Here is a 23,019-nt window from a genome sequence, read left to right on the forward strand (position 1 = left end):
CCTCACCACCTTCTCCACCACCGCCAACATCTCCTCACCACCTTCTCCACAACCGCCAACATCTCCTCACCACCTTCTCCAACAACCGCCAACATCTCCTCACCACCTTCTCCACAACCGCCAACATCTCCTCACCACCTTCTCCTCACCACCTTCTCCACAACCGCCAACATCTCCTCACCACCTTCTCCACAACCGCCAACATCTCCTCACCACCTTCCCCACAACCCCCAACATCTCCTCACCACCTTCCCCACAACCGCCAACATCTCCTCACCACCTTCCCCACAACCGCCAACATCTCCTCACCACCTTCTCCACAACCGCCAACATCTCCTCACCACCTTCTCCTCACCACCTTGTCCACAACCGCCAACATCTCCTCACCACCTTGTCCACCACCGCCAACATCTCCTCACCACCTTCTCCACACCCGCCAACATCTCCTCACCACCTCCTCCACAACCGCCAACATCTCCTCACCACCTTCTCCACACCCGCCAACATCTCCTCACCACCTTCTCCACAACCGCCAACATCTCCTCACCACCTTCTCCACAACCGGCAACATCTCCTCACGACCTTCTCCACAACCGCCAACATCTCCTCACCACCTTCTCCACAACCGCCAACCTCTCCTCACCGCCATCATCTCCCCAGGCGCCAGCATCTCCTCACCACCAACATCTACACTGGCGCCATCATCTCCTCACCACCAACATCTCCACAGGCGCCAACATCTCCTCACCACCAACATCTCCACAGGCGCCAACATCTCCTCACCACCAACATCTCCACAGGCGCCGCCATCTCCTCACCACCAACATCTCCACAGGCGCCGCCAACATCTCCTCACCACCAACATCTCCACAGGCGCCGCCAACATCTCCTCACCACCAAGATCTCCACGGCTCCGCCAACATCCCCTCACCACCAACATCTTCACGGCGCCGCCATCTCCTCACCACCAACATCTCCACGGCTCCGCCATCTCCTCACCGCCAACATCTCCACGGCGCCGCCATCTCCTCACCACCAACATCTCCACGGCGCCGCCATCTCCTCACCACCAACATCTCCACGGCGCCGCCATCTCCTCACCACCAACATCTCCACGGCTCCGCCATCTCCTCACCACCAACATCTCCACGGCGCCGCCATATCCTCACCACCAACATCTCCACGGCGCCGCCATCTCCTCACCACCAACATCTCCACGGCGCCGCCATCTCCTCACCACCAACATCTCCACGGCGCCGCCATCTCCTCACCACCAACATCTACACGGCGCCGCCATCTCCTCACCACCAACATCTCCACGGCGCCGCCATCTTTTCACCAACAACATCATCTCCACAAACACACGATGGCATCCTCAACAGCAGCAAAGTGATCTCAACCACGGCCGCGTGTGACGGCAGAATCGGATCAGAATGGCAAACGGGGCGGAGCCAGCCGGGGGTGAAGGTTCAAAGGTGAAAGGAGGGAGGGCGCTGATTTTGGGCGATGAAGCCCAGAGCGACCCCTCAGCTTGGGGCTATAAAAGGCGCGTTTCAATGCCGAGAGTTGTTGTTGGTCGGAAGATTGGAGTTCGTTTGTCGTTGGAGCCAGCCAAGTCACCAGGTGGTTGGTCGTCGTTGTTCGGTAGAGGCAGTCGAGTTGGAGTCGGGAGAAGTCGCCAGCAAGCTACGTAACGGTCCGAGTAATCGGGCCCGAGTCGGTCAAGTGACGCTGAGGAGTGAGCGGGCTCTTAAAGAGCATCAACTCTAAAAGAGCAAGGCCCGTTCGCTCCTCTGAAGGGTCGTCGGCCATTCCCGATCGGGGCCGCGCTGCGAGGCCCTGGACCAACCAAGCCGCCGCTACAACAGCTGCCGCGTTGACGACGAGACATACGGAGGGTCGCCGACCAAAAGACCCATTGAGCCGCCTCAAGGGCGACAAAGGTAACCTGCCCGGCCTCGCGGAGCTCCTTCGGTCATCCCAGCTCCGAGGAACATAAAGGCTTATGAGCCCAGTTCTTTCTTGCTTTCTGGGGTTTTTGCATGGAAATCTGTGGTGCCTTGTCCACCAAGTAGAACTGAATAAGTGCATGTACATAATAAAGAGATATCGGCTGTAGGTTTTTGCTCGTGTCTTGTCCCCTATCCCCCATTCATTGCATTGCTTACGTGTGCAAATAAATGTTCCCCATTTTTGAATGTCACCTGCTCGTTGCGTCCCTTCCTCCATTGACTGCCATAATTGCGTTCGGAATAATTAGCTGGCTGATTATATGCCGATAAAACGTACATCTGGTCCGACGGGGTTTGCGATATAAAACCGCTCGGCAATCACAAACGGAACGAGCTGCTTAAAGCAGCTCATTTTCGTGCAGGCTCCGTTGAGGTATAAATCCCCGGCATTTCTATCTGCGCGAATAATTAGGTACATCGACAATTCGGCGATCGACCCTGTAGCGCATAGACAGAAGAGTTGGCTGGTTTATGGTGTGGTTAAAAACACCCGTAGCTGGGTTTCGGCGTTGATCCGAAAGCTGCGACTGGATTGCTCGTTCGGTGGGCGCGCGCGGCCGCAATTGAGCTAAAGGCGGTCGCCCGCATGCCGGACGGACGAAAATCCACAACAATGTGTGTGTGTATATATGTATATGTATATATGTATATATGTATATATGTATATGTATATATATATATATATATATATATATATATATATATATATATATATATATATATATATATATATATATATATATATATATATATATATATATATATATATATATATATACACATACACACACACACAATTTCTTTATTTTGGGAGTGTGTTCCGATTGCCAGGCAACAAAACACATTTTGAATAGCTCATTTCAATTAAGTCGTGATGATCAAGGGTGATCGGACCAATTGTTGTCGAGGAGAAGGGGTGGGGTGGGAAGAGGGAACCGGCACTGCTGGGCAACACCGGTTGGCAGGTACCTTTGTTCGTGATCCATAATTGTGTCCTCCTTGCCATACTAACTGTACAGTGTCCTCCAATTGAGGTGCCATTTAATTTGAGTACAGATTCTGATTGCTGGTTTAACTAATTTGTATTTACCAAATAATAATAAAATAATGTATGTGCTTTTTCTTATACCTGTTATTGACACTTCGACCACAATTTGCTGTTCCTGTTACCAACCTTGTTCCACATATCAATTGTATTGTCACTCGTTGTTGACAGTTTTCAAATAACAGTATTTGTGATATTGGCTGAACGATGACCTGTGTATTGTGTTTGTGTTTTTTTTTTATTTTTTATTTTTTTATGATACAGTCCATAATTTGTTGTCATGATAATTGGTTAAATCCACAAAACTCACCTTTGTACACTTCATTATATGCAACTTATTGACACCTTGTGATACTACGTACACTGTTTTCTTTCGAGATGTTGCCGAGGTTGGATTTGGGTTGTTACTACATGCGTCCATGTAAACAAGCTGATTACAGGCATTGTTTTTGCTGTATGCCTTTCGTGGAGCCTTCTTTTGTTCACTTTTGCACCTTTGTCTTTCATTTATTTGCCTTCCTTTGGGTTGGCCTCTAACTGCAGACTGGTAATCTTCTAAAGATGATAGGCTTTTTGGTTGGCGACATGTACAGAGTGGTCCACTCGTCTTATGTCGTGTGTTTCTTGCATCCCTCCCCCAATTCAAATGCTATTGATTACATTGCAATGAAATATGTATTGCTGTTTTATTTGACACAAACCAACCTTTCAAACAAAAACATGACAATATTGGCAAGCACAGATAACAGGACATAGACCACCTTGTACATTTGTATCCCTCCCTCCTCACTGGTTTCTGTACCTGCATATTAAAGCTCATGTCGCTAATGTATCTTTTAAAATAAATCCTGTGTTGCAGCAACGAGAAAAACTTAAAGAAAAGAAAAATGAAGTTAAGCCTGCTGTTGTTGAAAAAGCCAGAGTGGTGAGTTTTGCAACTTTTACATTAAAAATAAATATATATTGAATTGGCCTTTTTCGTTGCTTTAACTATTAGTTATGGATTTCCTGTTTTTTTTTTGGCCCCCCACCCCTCTGACAAGTTTGGAGACGGGGACATTAAAACGAGGACTGACCGACCGATCATCCATCCATCCATCCATATGTTCTTTTGTGTACACGATATTTCAAAAACTGTTGATTATTTAACTTTCATATTGCAGATATCTAGGCCTCATGACATTATCTGAACCTGATTACATCACGGCGGTGATTGGCAGGATTGTGTTGCCATGGCAGCCGTCTCGGTAGCTTGGCTTGTGTATGCAATATTTTGAAACAACGTTCAAAATTTTCCTTTCATATTGCACATATCTATTCCTCATACCACCCACACAGCTCTTACATTTGAATCATCCATCCTTGATGCCTGTGTTTTATAATTGTGCAATTTGTTTCCCAAAATGAAATTGACGTGTGAAAGAAAACATTGACAAACATAAGCTGAACATTTTCAGATCCTTCTCTATGGGTGCAACGTACAGAAGTTGTCTTATCAAACGAGGAAAGAAATGAGCAGTTTATTTTTTTTTTGTAAGCTTCTTTGTTTTTTGAGCTGTAAAAGTCACATTTCATCGATTTTTTTTTTTTTTTCCTCCACTCTCATTTAATCCTATCTGTTAAATTGCAATTAAGTTTGGGGAATTGTGTTGCCATGGCAATTAAGCTTTGCAATTGAGTTTTGCAATTAAGTTTTGGAAATTAAGTTTGGGGAATTGTGTTCATTTTCCTTGTTGCTTCATTGGGAGTGATTTGTTTCTTGTTGATGTAAATGTTTTTCTTACTCTTTCCTGTGCCAAAGCTGGTGCAGCTGCTTTTTTGTAGGTTCTTTAAGTTTAAATATTTAAGGTCCATTAATCAAACTTTGTGACGTAATGGTTAGAGCGTCAACTCCGATATGAATCTGGGAGGTCAGCGGCTTGATTCTGACTGACCGAAAAAACTGAAAGACTTGAAAAATGTTAAGTGCTCTTTCTTATAGTTTGACATTCAGCATTTAAAGAATAGAACATGGACAAACCTCATCGGTTGTAATCCATGAGAGGAGGAAAAAATTCCTCCTCGATTGTCCTGCTGAATGCGGATAAAAAAATAGCGGTCTTAAAGATCGTGTTGCTCGAACTCAGAGCACTCTTCAAAGTAGCGTCACTCCTGTCCCACCAAGCTCGGTGGCTGTTTGTCTGAAGTTAGTCAGGTGTTTCTCCTGCGATTGTCTACATGTGTGAGTGTGATTTGTGTTTCAGCCACTCCGTGAGGTTTAGACTCTGTAGAGGGGAGTGTGAGGGGCATTGATTTACATGTGGTAGGCAGGTCCCTTAGTTGAGACGTAGTTATCTTGGAGATGGGTATAATTTGACAGTCATATTCACCAATGGCGACGGTTTATAAGAAGGATGGGACAAACTGTGTGCTGATTCCTGGAATCTCAACAAGATCACTATGATCCAGAAGCAATGGTGACCACCAGTGACCTCTTCAATAGGCTCAGTGGGGACCAGTATTTTTCCAAGATTGACTTGAGTAAGAGGTATTGGCAGATACCAGTCGCCGATGAAGTACAAAGACCGCGTTTGTAGTGACAGATGACAAATATAGGAGTTTCTGAAGATGCCATTTTTGGATGGTGACTTCAAGAGCTACATTTGTATTGGCATGATGTGGCTGGTGGTGGTGATGGAAAATGTTGCTAACTCTGTTTGACATTTTGATCTATACCCACACTTGGGAGAGCATGTATCCACACTAGGAGCTGCTCTGCAAGATGACTCCAACCAAACCATAAAGGTGTGTGTTCAGGATAAACAATATAAGTGTTGGCGGTCACCACATAGAACGTGGTCTGTTTGGCCTTCACAATGATAACATGGAAAAGATCAAGTATGCACTGCAGTGCATAATTAAAGGTGGTACGGTCGTTTGTGGGACTACATCCCTAACTAGAACGGGCACTCATAGAGCGCATACCTTTGCCGCCACTACTTTTTTTGTTCTTGGTATGAGTGTGGGGAACTGGTTTCATATGAATGGTCTTATGACACAAACCACATATCTATAATGTCATGACCCCCCCCCCGACTTTCGGGGGCTACGGACTAAACAACAATCAACTCGCGTCGTTTTGGCGAGTCTTCACTCGCAAGCTCGGTGAATACGTTTCAACAAGAGAAGGTAATCTCGTTTGATGCTGGTTTCAGGCAAATCGAATAAGAATTGACTGAGTTATGCCGAAAACCGCATATTTTTCAAGGGTGTGACCCCCCCCCCCCCCGACATTTTACCCCAACCGGTGACGTGTTATGACGTCATTGTGTCACAAGATAGATTGGGCATTAAATTATTGACATTTTGGTGCTGGGTTCATGTAAAGCGGACAAGAATTGACCGCGTTATGACAAAAACCGCATATTTTTCAAGGTCGTGACCCCCCCTGACCTTTGACCCCTAACCGGTAACAAGAGTATTGGCGTCATTGTGTCATATTGCATATCACAAGATGAGGCGTTGAATTCTGAACATTTTGGCGTTGGTTGCATGCAAATTGAATAAAAATTGACCGTGTTATCGTAAAAAGACGATTTTGACCTTGTCGTGACCTTGACCTTGACCTTTGGCCCGAACGATCCCAAAATCGAATCGAATGCTTCCTGGCTAATAACCAATCATCCCACCAAATTTCATGCAATTCTCCTGTAATTTGCATAAATTCAAGATGGCCGCTACAGGTCAGACGATGGGGCTAAGTTTTTATCGGTCAACATATAATCCTGTGTAATACCTTTTTTTTTTCCATATGATTTTGACATGAGGAATTCAATTTTGGGGTTATTTTTTACGTGCAGGAATAAATAGAGGTTCACATGAAATGTCCATGACTATTTTCTGCTGAAAATTATGCAACTCCAATGCAAAAGTGAAGTCATGAATGGTTCACAACAGTATGTTGATAATCAGAAAGCATACACATTGTCATGTCATCATATTGGACATCTTAGGAACAGAGGACATAGAGCCGAGTAGACAACTTACGTATTGTTCATTCCCATTCATTGTACTCGTCCCCTTCCGTATCCTCGTCTCTTTCCAGTTCTGCTTCGACACTCCCTTCTTCCACTTCACTTTCACTGTCTTCCACAGTCTTGTGTGGGTTGAAGCACTTGTCACTGCAACCACAAGTGCAGTATACTGTGCAGGAGATCTTTGCATGGTGACAACTGCAACTTGCAGTACTGCAGGCCTTCCCCTCTGCTTTGCATCCACACCGCACAACATCCATGAGGTCCAAAGGGGCTGGTGGAGTAGCAGAAGTTGCTGGCACTGGGATTCCATCTCTGATGTCCCATCCATATTTTGTAATGTCAAGTTCAGGTGGGGCCTGCTGATCAGCTGATTTTGCAAGTACTGTCTGTAGATGTGCACGCAAAATATGTAGGAAGAGATTGATCTCAATTGGAGGAGGTAATGCCATGAGCTTGAGGGGCTTGCCAGACTTCCTTGTGTACATATAGTACCTCATCTCACTCATCGTGGTATCTTCTGGCTGACCATACAGGGCACAGAAGAATGTCTGCCCTGCTTCCATGAGCTGTTCATGGCTTGCGTTCAGCTTGCCAAGTGCGGAGTACAAACCAGGGAAGTTGCCAGCTCTCAGTGTCTTCAGGGCTGACACTTTGCCCTTGCCGTATGGGTATGACGTGGTATCTGAGCCAGTGATGTAGTGCATTCCCAAAAGCTGCAGACGCTTGGGGCCAAGCTGGTCACAGGTGGTGTTGATATCCCAAAATGCTCCATCCCACCTTTCCATCTACACTGTGGCCTGGATGTTGCGCTGGTAAACCCAGTAAACCATCAAAACAAAAACATCAGTGTCATCAGAGAGGATACGTATCACTCTTGCATTACATTCAGCAGCCATGAGCAGGTGTGAGATCATTGTAATGTCTGCTTCATCATGGTTGAACGCACCATGACTATGGCTCTCCACAGTAACTCCTTCACCAAAGTTATAGGTACTCAAAACCTTGGACAGCTGCAACTTGTTCTGCTTGTTTTTCAGGATGGCGTCTCGACTAGGCAGGGGTGTGTTTATTGTGAGGTCAGAGTTGATGGAACCAATGCCAGCACGCCTCACTCGTTCATGGTCCTTTGCAGAAACATCATAATATTTGTCAAAGACCAAGATCTTCTGACCAGCAATGGTAGACAGCCTTGTCTTGATGGACTCAACTAAGACTTACACAGTTCCCCTGAAAGGCCAGACAATATGATAGAGAAGTTGGCTCGTGTCAACAATGGTAACATCTGGTTGCAGAGGCTGTTGTGCCTGAACACAGAGTTTGTGTGCCAGTGGTGCTTTGTTGCCTTTCCTTAAGCACCCATATTCATCAATCAGTGAGGGGGGGGGGGGAGGGTGTACTGCGCAGAGCTCAAACTGGAAGATAGGTCCTAGCTCCATTTGTCTTTGCTGTCCAATAGTCAGCAGCCTGAGGAAGATGGTTTCCAGATCAAAGATCGTCTTGTACCCAATTTTCACTCCTTTCTGTAAGTGCTCCATTGTCTTGATGGGGCATGAGATGGTTGCATGGAATCCACCTGGAAGGGATGCATGGAACTCTGCAACCATTTTCTGACCTATAACCACAGAATCCTCAACATTCACTTCAGCTTCTCGGGGAGCAATTCGACCATTGGCAATGTTGTACAGATGTGGTGAGTGATTCTCAAGAGGATGAGACACATTCGACAATTCAAGTAAAATCCGGCGCCTATCATCTGCATCAAGTTCTCTCCTCTTCTTCCCCTCCTCCTTGTGACGTGGTCCGATTCTTGTGTCCTTTTCTCTCACTTGGTCTTCATTGTCCCTGTTTGAGAAGTCAGGGTAGATGTGCTCCATTGCATCTGAGATGTAGGCAGTGATAGGAAAGGAATTGATCCACTCTGCTACCATCTCTGGAGAAAGAGTCATACCCTTGAGGCCACCCTTGCCAATTCTAATAGCAGTTTGTTCACCGAACTGATCAGAGCTCACACCATTCCAAATGCCTTCCTGGTGACGACACACAAAAGCACCTGATATGAGCTCTGACTTGGCATCTGATGGCAGCAGATAGCGCATCTCCAGAAGGTGATGGGTGATGTAACGGGCATAGTGATGGTGACCAGCAACAAAGAAGTTGAATTAGTTAGTAACAAACAAAACGATGAATTAGTAACTCGCATTCATGTCGTATGTGAGCGTCCAGTTGTCAGAATAGTGACCTTGTTGTCATTCAAAATATATCTCGCACTGCAAACAATTGCCAGGAACGTTGACCTCAAATTTACTTCTAATCACAAAAATAAGGTTAAATATCGATTCCTCGTGCCAAAATTATATGGAAAAGATGTCTCGTGTGTAATTTTAAGTTCATTACCTAAAAAGTTTTATATTTTCAGCCCGGTCGATGACGGCCATCTTGTATTTGCGCAAAAATAACAGATTTCCTCATGGTTGCCATCCGGGCAACCAAGCTTAATTTTGTCTATTCATGCCTGTGAACAAGAAACCACCATAAAACATTACACTTTTGAGGACAACAAGGTTACTTCTCTGGCAAATGGACTAAAAGGGTATCGATGGGAAGGAGAGAATGACTGACTACTGCAGGTATCGGGGGAGGGTGGTTGGGGCCCCAAGTAGTTGCGTGCGGTGCTGCATTTCAATTTTCTGAATAAACTCTCATTTGGAAGAGTCTCGCTTGTGGATCAATCGAAGAACTGTCCCGTCTCGTTGCGTACGAGTATATACACTGAAATACTGCATTGAAATGTAATTGTTGTGTGGAAATTTTCATTTCTCAAGAATATACCTTGAACTCTACCAGTGGCAATGATAAATGCAAACAGGAAATGGGTATCTGGACAGCTTTTGAAACCTGAGATTAGTTAGATTAACCAGTGTGCAATTCATTTGTTTTAATTGTTGAATTAATTGGATGTGTCGTTATATAATGGTACCTGTTTGTCAATGATTGGATTGTGCTGCTGTACCTTGTCTGTTATCCCGTATGTGAGGTGAAAAGTGGTGTTAAGAAATTGGTTCGCTTTGGCTGTCTGTCTCTCTGTCGACAAACGTCAGTATATAATCGAGGAACAACTTGCTTTCAATTGAATGTTTTATTTTGACCACAAATCAGAACATGAACTTGTAGTTTAGCAGTCATTTCGCTCTGAAATTGGCAAATTGTATGGAATCTCATCCTGATCACACATGTGCACAGAGTAAGGTAAAAAAAAATACATATTGTTGTGGTTGACCAAATTCGCAAACCACCATTCAGGTCCCTTAGGTGAGATATCTCGGTAAGTATATGTGTAGTTAGGCCCAAACCCGTGGTCTAGTGGGAATACATGTCATTCATGGGGGCTGCGACTCTTCAGGATAGCCGTTTTTCTTTTACTATCTTTATTTTGGACCAACCGCCATGATTACCACCGCCAACCGCGTCTCAACAGTCATCACAACATCAACCACCCACCACAACGCCGCTTCACCACAACAGCCACGACCTTGACCGTCAACCCTCGCAACCGTCGCATCGCCACCGTTCTTGCGCCGCTTGTGGGTACCGGTATTGGACTCGTGCAAGGCGCGCGCCGAACAGCGTGTACAAAACCACGGATTTTCCGCTCCAAAAACGGATCAAAAACGACTCACGCCCACTTTTGTTCCGTCCAATCGGTGAGCGAGGGGCGATTTGGCCCCGCCTCCAGGGCGTTGGAGGGCGGTCGCTATATGCAAATTCATGGATCAAAATGCATTCACGCCCACTTTTTCTCGGGCCAATGGGGAGCGAGGTGAAAGGTCGAAGGCAGGGGGTCAAAGGCGAAGCCACGGGGCTTATATAAGCGGCTGCGTTCGTCAGTTAAGAAATCAAGGGTCGTCGTCGTCGTGTGCGTTGGAGTTGTGTGTGCGTTGGAAGGAGTTCGCAGGAGGAAGAGTTCGGAGTTGGAGTCGGAGCGAAGAGGACGGAGCTGTGGAGAGGCGGCGGCGGCGGCGAGGGCAGACGAGGGGGTGCTCGCGTCGGTGCCGGGAGCTGCACACCAGGGAGGCCGACGGCGCGACCTGGTCGAGGTGGAGACGCTCGTCGCGGGACCCGAGACGGAGTAAAAATCCTCCTTTCCCCGAGCATCAGCAACCCCCTCCTGTTTCCCCCCGCGCTGAGATAGTGCGACCAAGGGGGCCCCCTTCCCACCCCCTACCAGACACTGTCCGCGAGGCCCGCGGAGTTGGGGCACCATCGCCGCTTCGCGCCTCATCATCAGACGGGTAGGCCCGACCCGGTCTCGGCCCCAGGCCCGCCTCATCCTGGAGGGTGGTTCTCTTTTCTTTTGCTTTGGGAATATGTGTTGTCGGCGCCGTCTGTGAAGTAGAATTGTATAAGTGTTGCCATGTGCTCGGTAGTCTGATAGCTCTGCATTGTGTCTTCGCTTTCACATTTGCTTTTTGTGTAAAATTGCATTGTGTTTCTTCTTCTTTTTCTATGTGCTTTTGGTGGAATTGTATATGTGTGCTTTCCGTTCATCGCGAATAAATGTGCTTTATGTTGAACTGTTTCCCGCTTCGCTTCGTCATTTCTTTCATTGAATCCTCATCTTGCTTCACGTAAAGGGTTGGTAGTGGGCTGAATACGCCCGATAATTAATCGAACCGTCGAGGCCGACGATAACACCACTCGGTTATCCCGATAGTACGGAACGGGTCGCTTAAGTGGCCCGTGTCCGAAGTCGACCTGCGGCGAGGTGCGATCGCCCGGTCTACCCTCCGTGTGGGTACTTAGGTAGGTCGAATTTGGCGAGCAACCCTATCCCACGCGGGGGCCGATTGGCTCGATCGCGGTGAGACCGAAAGGTCCACCCGTGACTGGTTCCCGGCGTTAGTCCGAGAGGGTCACGACTGGATTGTCCGTCCGGTGGGCGACGTGCCGCGATTCGAGTTACGTGGCCGTCAGCACGCTGGCGGGCGCGAATCCGTAACAATATATTGTTACGAATTTGGAATTCAATTGCACACAACATGCAGGTTCCCTTAGTCAGCTATGTCGATAAGTGCATGTTCCCTAGATAGCTCACCTTTCATTGTTTAAATGTTCAGAGATCGATTAGATGCACTGCGGATCGATTTAATAGTTAGGGAACGAAACAATGGAGACGTCCCTCCCCCTCTTCTGCAAAGAGGAAGAAGAACCCTGCCATCCCGTGACGTCAACAACTCCCTCCCACCCGTGGTTGAGTGGGGGGTGGATCACGAGGGCATGAGTCATGCCGGGTGCGGGGTAGGGGGTGGGAAGGATAAGGAGGAGATCCTTTCTTTGTTCGTGGTGGGAGTCCCGTGGCAGAGTTCGTAAAGAGTCCCATTCTGAGTCCCATGGGAGGAGTAAGCTTTTTGCTTCGGAGAGCAGTCGTTCAGCAGGCCATCGGGTCCTGCTTGGCTTGAGGCCTTCGGAAGCTTTTTGCTTCGGCTGCTGCTTTGTTTTGGAAGGAACTTGAGCCGGTTGTTCAGCTCGAGCTGCAAGTGGAGGCTTCTTCCTCTTCTTCCTCTTCTTCTTGGTTCGTGGAGCTTTTCGTTCTCCATTTTGTTTCCCGGCTTGGTGCGACGCATCAGCCTCTTCTTGGGGTTGGTTCCTCGGGGAAGCGACGCATCGACAGGAAGGATCGACGCCTCTTCTCACCGGCACGTGTTGAGAAGCGCGGGAGGATTCGCGGGAGCTTGGGAAGGATCGCGGTGATTGTATCCAGCTCGCTCTCGCTGGAGCCCGGGTCCAGACAAGTTGAAGACCACACGAGGTGGAGACGTTCGAGTTAGGCTCTAAGTTTCAGCTCAACTGTCCTCCGAGCTGTAGCTCGTGATTAAAGGCCTCAGCCACCATTTCGTGTGTGTGTGTGTGTGTGTGTGTGTGTGTGTGTGTGTGTGTGTGTGTGTGTGCGTGTGTGTGTGTGTGTGTGTGTGTGTGCGTGTGTGCGTGTGTGCGTGCGTGCGTGCGTGCGTGCATGCGTGCGTGCGTGCGTGCATGCGTGCGTGCGTGCGTCCGTGGGCCCGTCTAATAAGTAGGAACTGCTGCAAAGTGTGAATGACTGTACATAATAAGTAGACGGTTGTAGTTCTTTTGTCGTGCTTTTGTTGCTTGTATAATTGCATTCGTGTTTCATTATAATAAATGTCCTTGTGTGAATGTAAACCTGCTCGTTGCGTCCATTCCCTCATTGACTGAACTTTTCGTGTGTTGGGAGTTAGAAAGCCGTTGGTTTGCCGTAATAGGGGGACATTTGGACCGACGGTTCTCGGCGATTCCGCCGCTCGGAATCGTGCACGGACAAGCTCGCCTCGGTGGTTTGTTCCGTCGACGGTGGAATACCCCGGGAGTTGGATCACGTGGATATTTAGGTACATTGAAAATTGGCAATCGACCCTACCCCACGTGATCTTCCGATTGGCGTATTTCGGTTCTTGTACAAGGACCCGTCGCTCGGAGTTATCCGGGCGATCGGTCGTGCCGACTCGACTTGCGGTCGGTTGGCGGCTGACCCCCGCCCGTAACAATATATACATTTACTCTCTGCCTGCCTGGCAGTCAAACAGAATTGAAAATCATTTCAAACAGTCAGCTTAATGTTTTTAGGGATGTCAAAGGGCATGAAGACCTAATTTGATATGTTAAATGAGGTGGTGTAAAAGATGCTGCATCAACAGCGCTAAACTTGTGGTGGGGGTGGAGGGGTGGAGGAAATTATACCTCTAAAATTGTAATTTTTGCCTTCTTGGCACTTTCAGAAACCAAGCAGTAAGTTACTTGGACAAAACATTCTGCCATCTCGACCAATCAAATTTTCCGCTCGCTCTCTCCATCATTGGGGAATATCGAGATTCAGACAAAATCGCAACTCGTATGAAATATAGATTGTGCTTGGAAACTCAAAACAAGAGATGAAAAGACCCTTTCCTCGTCCTTTTTCTCAAGACTGTGTCGGATAAAGTGTTCTCTGAACTCCAGCTATAAAAGCAAATGCTTTGTTTATGGCATTACCATCTGGATTGCCAATAAAGGTAAACCTGTCAAACGGATCGTCACCATCACATTATCAAAGAATTCATTGAATATGCATCTACTGATACTGACAATGAGATGTGGCAGGGAACATTTTCACCTTTTCCAGCTTGTAGGGTTTTTCCATACGTGAGAATAAAAAAAATAATAATAATAAAGATAAATTGTTGGATATAATATGTGATCTAATCTGTCATTTATTTGTGGCAAGAGCTCATGTCTTGGGTACACAGTAGTATTTTGAAAGTGCTTTTCATCATCTTTACCACTTTTTGCATCTCATTTAACAGGAAAAATCTCCAGAGCAGCAGGGAATGCACAAGGCAGTGCGTGGCAAAACGCCTGGGCTCGATATGGACCTGTTGGGCCTTGGCAAGTTACTGTTTTTGTTTGAACTTTACTTCACCCTTTAGTAACAAATGTCATTGTGAATGAGGTAAAGAAACATGTTCAACATGTAACTGTTTGTGCCCTTAGATGCCCAGGGATGGAATGAGAGTCCCAAATCCACTCCAACAGGAGCGAGTGAAGACCTTGACATTTTTGGGCCAATGGTGTCCAATCCACTGCCTGCTTCGACACCCACCAGCCAAGTATGCAGTTTATATAAGCTTGAGTTTTAAAAGGGTGAACATCATTTAAATGTTCTTGAATTATGTTTTTTTTTTATTATTATTTTTTTTATCCTTGTGCTAAGGCAAAAGGTTATGCATGTCCTTGGTTGATGACCAACCATTATACATCTCGTGTTATTTATTTAATTTTAAACAATGATTAATTCCTTGATTGTGCTGTCCATTCACATGGTCAGTGCATAGTTTTGCAGTCAGATCTTTCAGTGAAAAGTAGTTGTGGTAGTTTATTTTCGAGAAATAGTACAGTGGATTTGTGAGGGTAGCATCAGCAAGACTCTGAGCAGTTGGTGGGACACATTTTCAAGGGACATGAGAAAGCCTTTAACCTTAATGTACATTTCTCCTTGTGGCTGATTTATGGTTGGAAACCTACTGATTTTGGTGTATACAGCATACATTTGTGCTCACTCTTGGCACAGACTGCCACAATAATTTCAAGGCTCAGACAATGTGAAGGCACGCTCCCTAAAGGTTAGCACGCACGAAGTCACAGCATGTGTTGACAGCATGGTAGAGAGTCCGTCACACAGAGTTTCCCATTTTGAACCGAATTGACGAACAGAAAGAGCTGAAAATGACAGAAAGCAATCACAGTTTGTGTGAGTATTAAGAGCCTGCATAATACAGAGGATAATAGAATGGTATGCAAGATACTTGGACAGGGGATGAAAGCATCGTATCTTTGGTTCATGATGACAGCATCAGGGTTTTTCATTGGCAAATTGCTAATTCCAGAAGTGTTATCTTGAATGACAAGGTAATCTGTGGCAAGATGACAAAGCAATTTTGCCTGCTTGTTATTGTGTGTGTTTGTATGTGTGGTACGTTCAAATATGAAGGTCTCCGAATTCATAATTCCCAGATGCATGAATGTGAACAAAATGACAATTGCACACATTGAAATGTTTCCCGGCGTGAAAATGGCTGCCATCAGCTTCCATGAGCAACGCAGTCGATTGTTTGTCATCTGAGTGAGTGTATTGGTGGATATTCCTTACCATTTGGTTTTGGTGTGTTGGGAGTCAACTCTGGATGTGAAAATTGTTCAGAGTTGGGTGCGGAAGTTTGAAGATACAAGCGGAAAAACTGAGCCTCATTCCAGACGACTCCCATACAAAGCCGTTCACCGAACATTCAGCCTTTGGAAGAATTGGTTATGCAGAACAACAGTGGAAGAAATTGCAATGGCCAGGGGCATATCAAATGGTCCTGTGAAATTTATATTGCGAACGTCTCAATGCTAAGTTTATGCATGTTTTTTACCGCTAATGTTCACAGAAACTCCCCCCCCCCCCCCCCACAATTCTCCATGTCTCAGAATATGGTGGCTTTGAATTCAGTAAATGGAGGACAGCTTGTGAACACCATTGGGGCTCTGGATGAAACCTGGATGCCCTTCAATCCAGAAACCAAAAGCCAGTTGGCATGGTGGAAACATTTATATTAACTTGCTTCCATCAAAAAATAAAATTGTGTGCAGGCATTAGCCAACAAGATGGTGGTCATGTTTTGGGATGCTCGTGTCATCATTCTCACCCATTGTTCCAACAGGGACCATGACGGTGGTGGACCCAGCAAAAAGCAAAAGTCCACCCAGCAAATTGGGATGCTCAGGTGCAAAAATTATTTAGAGCAGCGCATCAAACTAATTCCACATCCACCATATTCACCTTGCACCCAATCAATTTTTATTTCCAAAAATAAGAGGTAGCCTTCATGGTCACAAATTCTCCAGGTCGTGATTTGCATCAGCAATTTATTGGTGTGCTCGACATACTCATTACCTTGTTGATTTCCATTCATATGGCAGATGACCTTGAGCAAATGAGAAGGTAAATAGAACAGAGAGAGGGTGAGCAAGAGCAGAGGAGCAGATTTTTAGGACACGTGGGCTGATGCCGTCTGGACCGGTTGCAGAATCTGAGTCAAGGTTTGACAGCAAGCTCTCCACCTTGTCAGGAGAAAAGGATACAGAGTCCAGGGACAGTTGGGTGTGACTGGGTAAGGTGGGTACAGAAAGCGATGGGATTCGGACACAAGATTTTGATGCAAACACCGAGTTTAGGCCTTCCGCCTTTTTACGTGCGGTATAATTTTCTCGAGCCTTTTTCAAGTGCAGTATAATTTTGAGAAGTGATGCGTTTTCTTTTTATCTTGCCAAAACGAAGTTTTTGCAAGATATTAGTCAGCTTGTATGTTTTATTTATTTATTATTATTACTTTTTTGTCTGTAATCATGTATAAATCACTCTGCAGAGCACAGTTATCATTGGAAATTTTTGTAACTTCGCATATCAGAGGCCTATAGATGTCCCTTTCAGCGCATAAAATTTTCAAGGTCAAGGTCACTTTGTCGCATATCAGGGGAGTCGACGAAACCCTTATTTTTTGAGTAATTTTGATCGGATCGTCTTCAAACTTCATGGGAATATAGTTCATGGTCTGGCGCTCAGCTGATTAATTTTTGGTTCTGATCGGCCTTGACCTTCATGGTTAGCGCTGGAGGTCGAAAGTTTTTGACCCCAAGGTCAAATTTTGAAATCTTAGGTACCATATCGTGTAATACCTCAAATTGAACACTTTGATGAGTGCTTTCTAGATATGTCAAGCTTGAGACATTATGACGTCATTTGGTGACGTTATGAGGCAAACACATATTTTTCATGGTTACTCTGTCAAACGATTCTCATCGGAATCTCTCGTTGGCAGATATTCCTCAAGGAGTCGCTCCTGGTGGATAGCAGCTCTGTTCACCTCAGTGTGACCTTAAAGAAGTAACACGTGGTCACCTTTTGGCAAGATACGGGTCTTTTTTTTTTTTGGTCTTTCTTTCTTGTTTAAATATATTAGACCTTTGTATTAGAACGCACCTCATTATGCATTGAAGTTACATAATGTCTGGTGACTTCAATTAAAATTGACTTCACAAAAGAGGCAGAGCAATTCTCTATAATATAGGTTAAAGATCTGAATGATTATAAACAAATACAACCTAGACCATCCATCGATCTCAGTCGGTGGAGATGATTATGAAGGGAGGTAGTGGTAAAATTAGCAGGCTTCTCGATTGTTTACCATAAATTTTGGACAGCACACATCTTTGACTTCCTTTTTACTCGCAGTTTAAATGGAAAAAAAATCTTTTGGTATACTTTTAGGTTGTTGGCGAGGACACTGGAATGTCATCCCAAAGAATGTGGATTCAAATCCAGCGTAATGCAGCATTGTTTGGGATTTTGGATTCAGTATTAGGAAGACTCATTAATTTGAAAACTGCCCTGCCACTGTTGGAGCTGGTAAAAACCCAGCTGTCTCATTACCTGACTTCAGGTTGGGGACAACCTGCCTGCCCCACTTGGTCAGGTCTACATGTGATGCTCATCGACTCACCGTGGTTGACACTTATTCCCTTCCCTTGTTACAGGTCATTCTGAATGATTGTGGGTTCGAGTTTTTCGAGTTACAGGTCATTCTTCACGCACTGCAGCGTGCGCATTAATCGTTATCTCCATAATTTGGGTTTCAGAAGGTGGAACAGAGTCCTTGCATGACTTAAATAATCCACCTTCGTTTCGGTGAAGGATCGTGATTCATGGCCTAAGTTGTGAAGCTTTGTTCTCAGAGTTTTGTTCCGAGGGCTCTTTTCAGGATCATCACTGAACCACGGACAGCCTCCAACTCCAGTTTATTTGTAGTAATAATCCCAGGGATGGTTTGAAGGATTTTTGTGAGGTTCTTATCATTCCTGTTGCTCCAATTATCACCGATCCGATTTTGGCACTCTTCAGATTCCAGGATCTTTCCACTTCATTCTTGAGGTCTTGATATTTGGTCATTTTCTTGATTTCTGTGTTTAGACAAAAATCGCTGGGTTCCGAAACCTTAATTGGCATTAGTTTGCAAATATCTTATTTTCCTTTTTGTATCTGAGTAGTATGTCTGGTCGCAGTGCCTTGTTTTCTATGTTCACACTGGATGAGATCCTCAGGTCATGCATGAGCATTATGTCCTTGTTTTCAATGGTTGCTTTTGGTTCATGTTTCCATGAGTTTTGTGTAACTGGGATATTGAAATTTCAACAGATGTGCCAGTGGATTACTCTACATACCTTGCTGTGCCTTTGGGTGTACAGCTGTTCTGACATTGGTTTGTTTGTTTGTTTTTTTACATCCCAATAGGTCATTGCTCATAGCAGTCATTGCTGCGAAAGGTGCTTCCACCAAGTACTGGCTGAATACTTTTACAACCAGTGAATTTTGATATGCACATGTTTTATGCAGTTATTCCTGACATATTTACCTGGTGTAGGCTTCATTGTTAGGGTTGTGAGCTTGGGATCTGAGGGTCCTGAGTTCAAATCATGCTTTTCTGTTGAATTAATACCAGGTGGGGTTAACTCAGCCTGTCATTCCTTCTGAGGTTGGCAAAATGAGTACCAGCTTACTGGGATGATCGAGCCATTCAAGTATCCTGTGTAGGAGTGGTGACCAATCCAGGATTATGCCCAGTAGCCCAGGAGACTGCTTTGGCAACACCGACGCTCTAAACAGAGGATGGTCCCAATGGATGGCTAGGAGGTGGCTCGTGCTTTGTTTATACCTTGCAGAATCGACACTTGTCTGATTGGCTTTAAAAAAAATGACAGGAATGAAACATTCGTGTTGTGTCCTTTGTCTTTGGCATTTATAATGATTTGTTCTCCATTCCAATTGAGCTGAACTCTTCTTGGCCATTCCAGTGATCCTCCTTTGTCTGTCCCCAACCTGTCCAACAATTTATTATTATTATTTTTTTTTTTAATATTGCCCTGCTCTTTTGTCTTTTGTCTATTATAGTTGTCACTGTAATATATCTGTTGGTATTTTGGCTTGTATTTGTCTTTTTTTTTTTGCAATCATTGGATCTGTATTTGTTGCTGTTTCGGTTTGGTGTGTGTGGCATCTTCTATTGGCACCTGTTTTTGGAAGTTTTTTTTGCAAGGTGAGTGAGAGATGCCTTTTCTGGCTTGTGTTCATGCTTGAGGACAAATTATATTCTGTTGAACCTTTCACGTACTCTGCTCATCCTACAGTCTTCTCTCTGTGCACTTGATGGAGTTCCATGAGGCCGCCACCTCTTCCTTTCTTCAATTGGTCATTCTCGGGATGCATTGGTTTTTGTAGATAGTGAGGAGTTTCCTTGTTCTGATATCAAGTTTTATTTCAGTTTGTGGCCAATTTACTATTCTGCAGCTGCATTGAACACTGGTACTGCAGGTATTCTTTGGTAATTTTTTTGTGCATTTTTTTTTATGACATATTTGGTGGCCCTCTTCTATTCCAAGTTATTGGTAAGGTGTGTGTGTGTGTGTGTGTGTGTGTGTGTGTGTGTGTGTGTGTGTGTGTGTGTGTGTGTGTGTGTGTGTGTGTGTTCATAAAGCCAAACATTCTCTATGATAACTCCCCTACCCATGTCTGTCTGTCTCTCTGTCTCTCTCTGTCTCTCTGTCTCTGTCTCTGTCTCTGTCTCTGTCTCTGTCTCTGTCTCTGTCTCTGTCTCTACCCTCTTCCCACACACCTCTCACTCTCCCCTCCCCCACCACCCTGTCTGTCTCAACACCTATCCAGACGGTGATTATGTCTGCACAGTGTTTGTCTCTGGACGTGTCCAGATGGTATTTATCTCTGGACGTGTCTGAGCGGTATTTATGTCTGGAGAGCTAGGCTCAGATTGCGCCCAGGCGGTGTTTTTCTCTGAACAGCTTGGCTCCGGTTGTGTCCGGGCAGTGTTTGTCTCTGGACAGCTTGGCTCTGTTTGCGTCCGAGCGGTGTTTGTCTCTGGACAGCTTGGCTCAGATTGCGCCCAGGCGGTGTTTTTCTCTGAACAGCTTGGCTCCAGTTGTGTCTGGGCGGTGTTTTTCTGAACAGCTTGGCTCCTGTTGTGTCCGGGTGGTGTTTGTCTCTGAACAGCTGGGCTCTGGTTGCGTCCAGGCGGTGTTTTTCTCTGAACAGCTTGGCTCCGGTTGTGTCCGGGCGGTGTTTCTCTGGACAGCTTGGCTCTGGTTGCGTCCAGGCGGTGTTTTTCTGAACAGCTTGGCTCCGGTTGTGTCCGGGCGGTGTTTCTCTGGACAGCTGGCCTCTGGTTGCGTCCAGGCGGTGTTTGTCTCTGGACAGCTTGGCTCTGGTTGCGTCCGAGCGGTGTTTGTCTCTGGACAGCTTGGCTCAGATTGCACCCAGGTGGTGTTTTTCTCTGAACAGCTTGGCTCCGGTTGTGTCCGGGCGATGTTTGTTTTTTTCTGAACAGCTTGGCTCCGGTTGTGTCCGGGCGATGTTTGTTTTTTTCTGAACAGCTTGGCTCCGGTTGTGTCCGGGCGATGTTTGTTTTTTTCTGAACAGCTTGGCTCCGGTTGTGTCCGGGTGGTGTTTGTCTCTGGACAGCTTGGCTCCTGTTGTGTCCAGGCGGTGTTTCTCTGGACAGCTGGGCTCCGGTTGTGTCCGGGCGGTGTTTTTCTGAGCAGCTTGGCTCCTGTTGTGTCCGGGCAGTGTTTGTCTCTGGACAGCTTGGCTCAGATTGCGCCCAGGCGGTGTTTTTCTCTGAACAGCTTGGCTCCGGTTGTGTCCGGGCGGTGTTTTTCTGAACAGCTTGGCTCCTGTGGTGTTTGTCTCTGGACAGCTTGGCTCCGGTTGTGTCCGGGCGGTGTTTCTCTGGACAGCTGGGCTCCGGTTGTGTCCGGGCGGTGTTTTTCTGAACAGCTTGGCTCCTGTTGTGTCCGGGTGGTGTTTGTCTCTGGACAGCTGGGCTCCGGTTGTGTCCGGGCGGTGTTTTTCTGAACAGCTTGGCTCCTGTTGTGTCCGGGTGGTGTTTGTCTCTGGACAGCTTGGCTCCGGTTGTGTCCGGGCGGTGTTTCTCTGGACAGCTGGGCTCCGGTTTTGTCCGGGCGGTGTTTTTCTGAACAGCTTGGCTCCTGTTGTGTCCGGGCGGTGTTTGTCTCTGGACAGCTTGGCTCTGGTTGCGTTTGGGCGGTGTTTGCCTTCGGGCCATGTTTTTAGTATGACCGGAAGAAAAAGGATTTCAGACATTATTTTGTTTGCATTTTCACTGTTATTCTCTGCAGAATAATTTTGACGAGACTGTCTGGATCATAATTGATGCTCCACCGCATGTGTGCCTTCCCTTCCTCTCACCTCACACTGTCTTCCCTTCCCACACCCCTCCTCTCTCCTTTCCTCTCTCCCTCCCCACCCCCCTTTAGTATTCCCTTTAACGAAGCGACGGGTGGTATTCGCTCATGTAATTATAAAACCCCTTGACCCTCACCAGTTCGTGCTCACGATGCTAATGAACAAACGGAAATTCCTTGATTATATAACTTTACTAGGCCCAATCATTCACACCATGGTAGATGGAGGGAATCGCAAGACAGAAGAGTTCTCGGCAAACCTGGCAGAGTATTGCAGGATTGTTTACCAGTGCAGTCCTGGCTTGCTTCATAGCCTGGAGTAGAGGAGACTGTGTGGCCCTAGCGTGAGCAGAGCGTGGCTCTGGCTGGGTGGGGTTATGGCTCAGGCGTGACAGCACCGGTGAAGTCAACGGCTCTCCCCAAAATCTGTTCAAGCTGCCTTTATATCCACCGCCCCATACCTCACCCGTGACGCATCATGCCCCTCCACTCTCACTCACCATTGGTCGAGGATCTCATTCTGAAGTGTGAAGGACCACCTATCTCCTACTTGTCAAGTGAGGTGCCACTTTCCCACCTGGATGGCGCCTCCTGCCTTGCGAGATGCTTTAAAATAACATAAAAGACAGATTACAGAGGTGAGGACATTAAAAATGGGGTCAAAAGGGTTGAGATTTTTAGATAGACAATGAGAGAGGGAGAATATTTCTAATTTTAATATCACAATTAATTACATCTCGTTTGTGCTATTGCATTTAATCAGGATATAAATACACTATACAAAGCATTATTAACCCTCTAGATCTAAGAGTCAGTTCCACAACAATATACAAGGCACAGATCGTGTCCCATAACAGCTGAATCCGTGTGACGTGAGCAACAATGGCTGGCTGCCACACAAGCAACTGTCTCTGCCTCGCTGCACATTAACCAGGAGGAGGAATTGTGGTCAAGTGTCACAATAAACTAAAACGAGCCTTTCCGGCCCGATGAAGGCAACCAAGCATTAAACACCATGCGCACTTCACCTCGATTCCGGATGGTTTCTGCGGCCCACACTCGTCTATTTTAATATATTTTTTTGGGG

At 46.1% G+C, this 23,019-nt stretch overlaps 1 protein-coding gene across 1 annotated transcript in view; it reads left to right on the forward strand.

The window, feature by feature from the left end:
* The window catches only part of LOC147020428 (stromal membrane-associated protein 1-like), a 95,646-nt gene that overhangs the window by 67,118 nt on the left and 5,509 nt on the right, over positions 1–23,019 (forward strand). Inside the window, exons 5-7 of the mRNA XM_085895739.1 lie at positions 3,917–3,982; positions 14,429–14,510; positions 14,616–14,731. Of these exons, the coding sequence (XP_085751865.1) occupies positions 3,917–3,982; positions 14,429–14,510; positions 14,616–14,731 (264 nt within the window). The remainder of the gene's footprint in view (positions 1–3,916; positions 3,983–14,428; positions 14,511–14,615; positions 14,732–23,019) is intronic.

Source organism: Eptatretus burgeri, chromosome 9 (assembly GCF_056783735.1).
Source record: "Eptatretus burgeri isolate ZD-2024b chromosome 9, Ebu_testis_v1, whole genome shotgun sequence".
Lineage (NCBI taxonomy): Eukaryota > Metazoa > Chordata > Myxini > Myxiniformes > Myxinidae > Eptatretus > Eptatretus burgeri.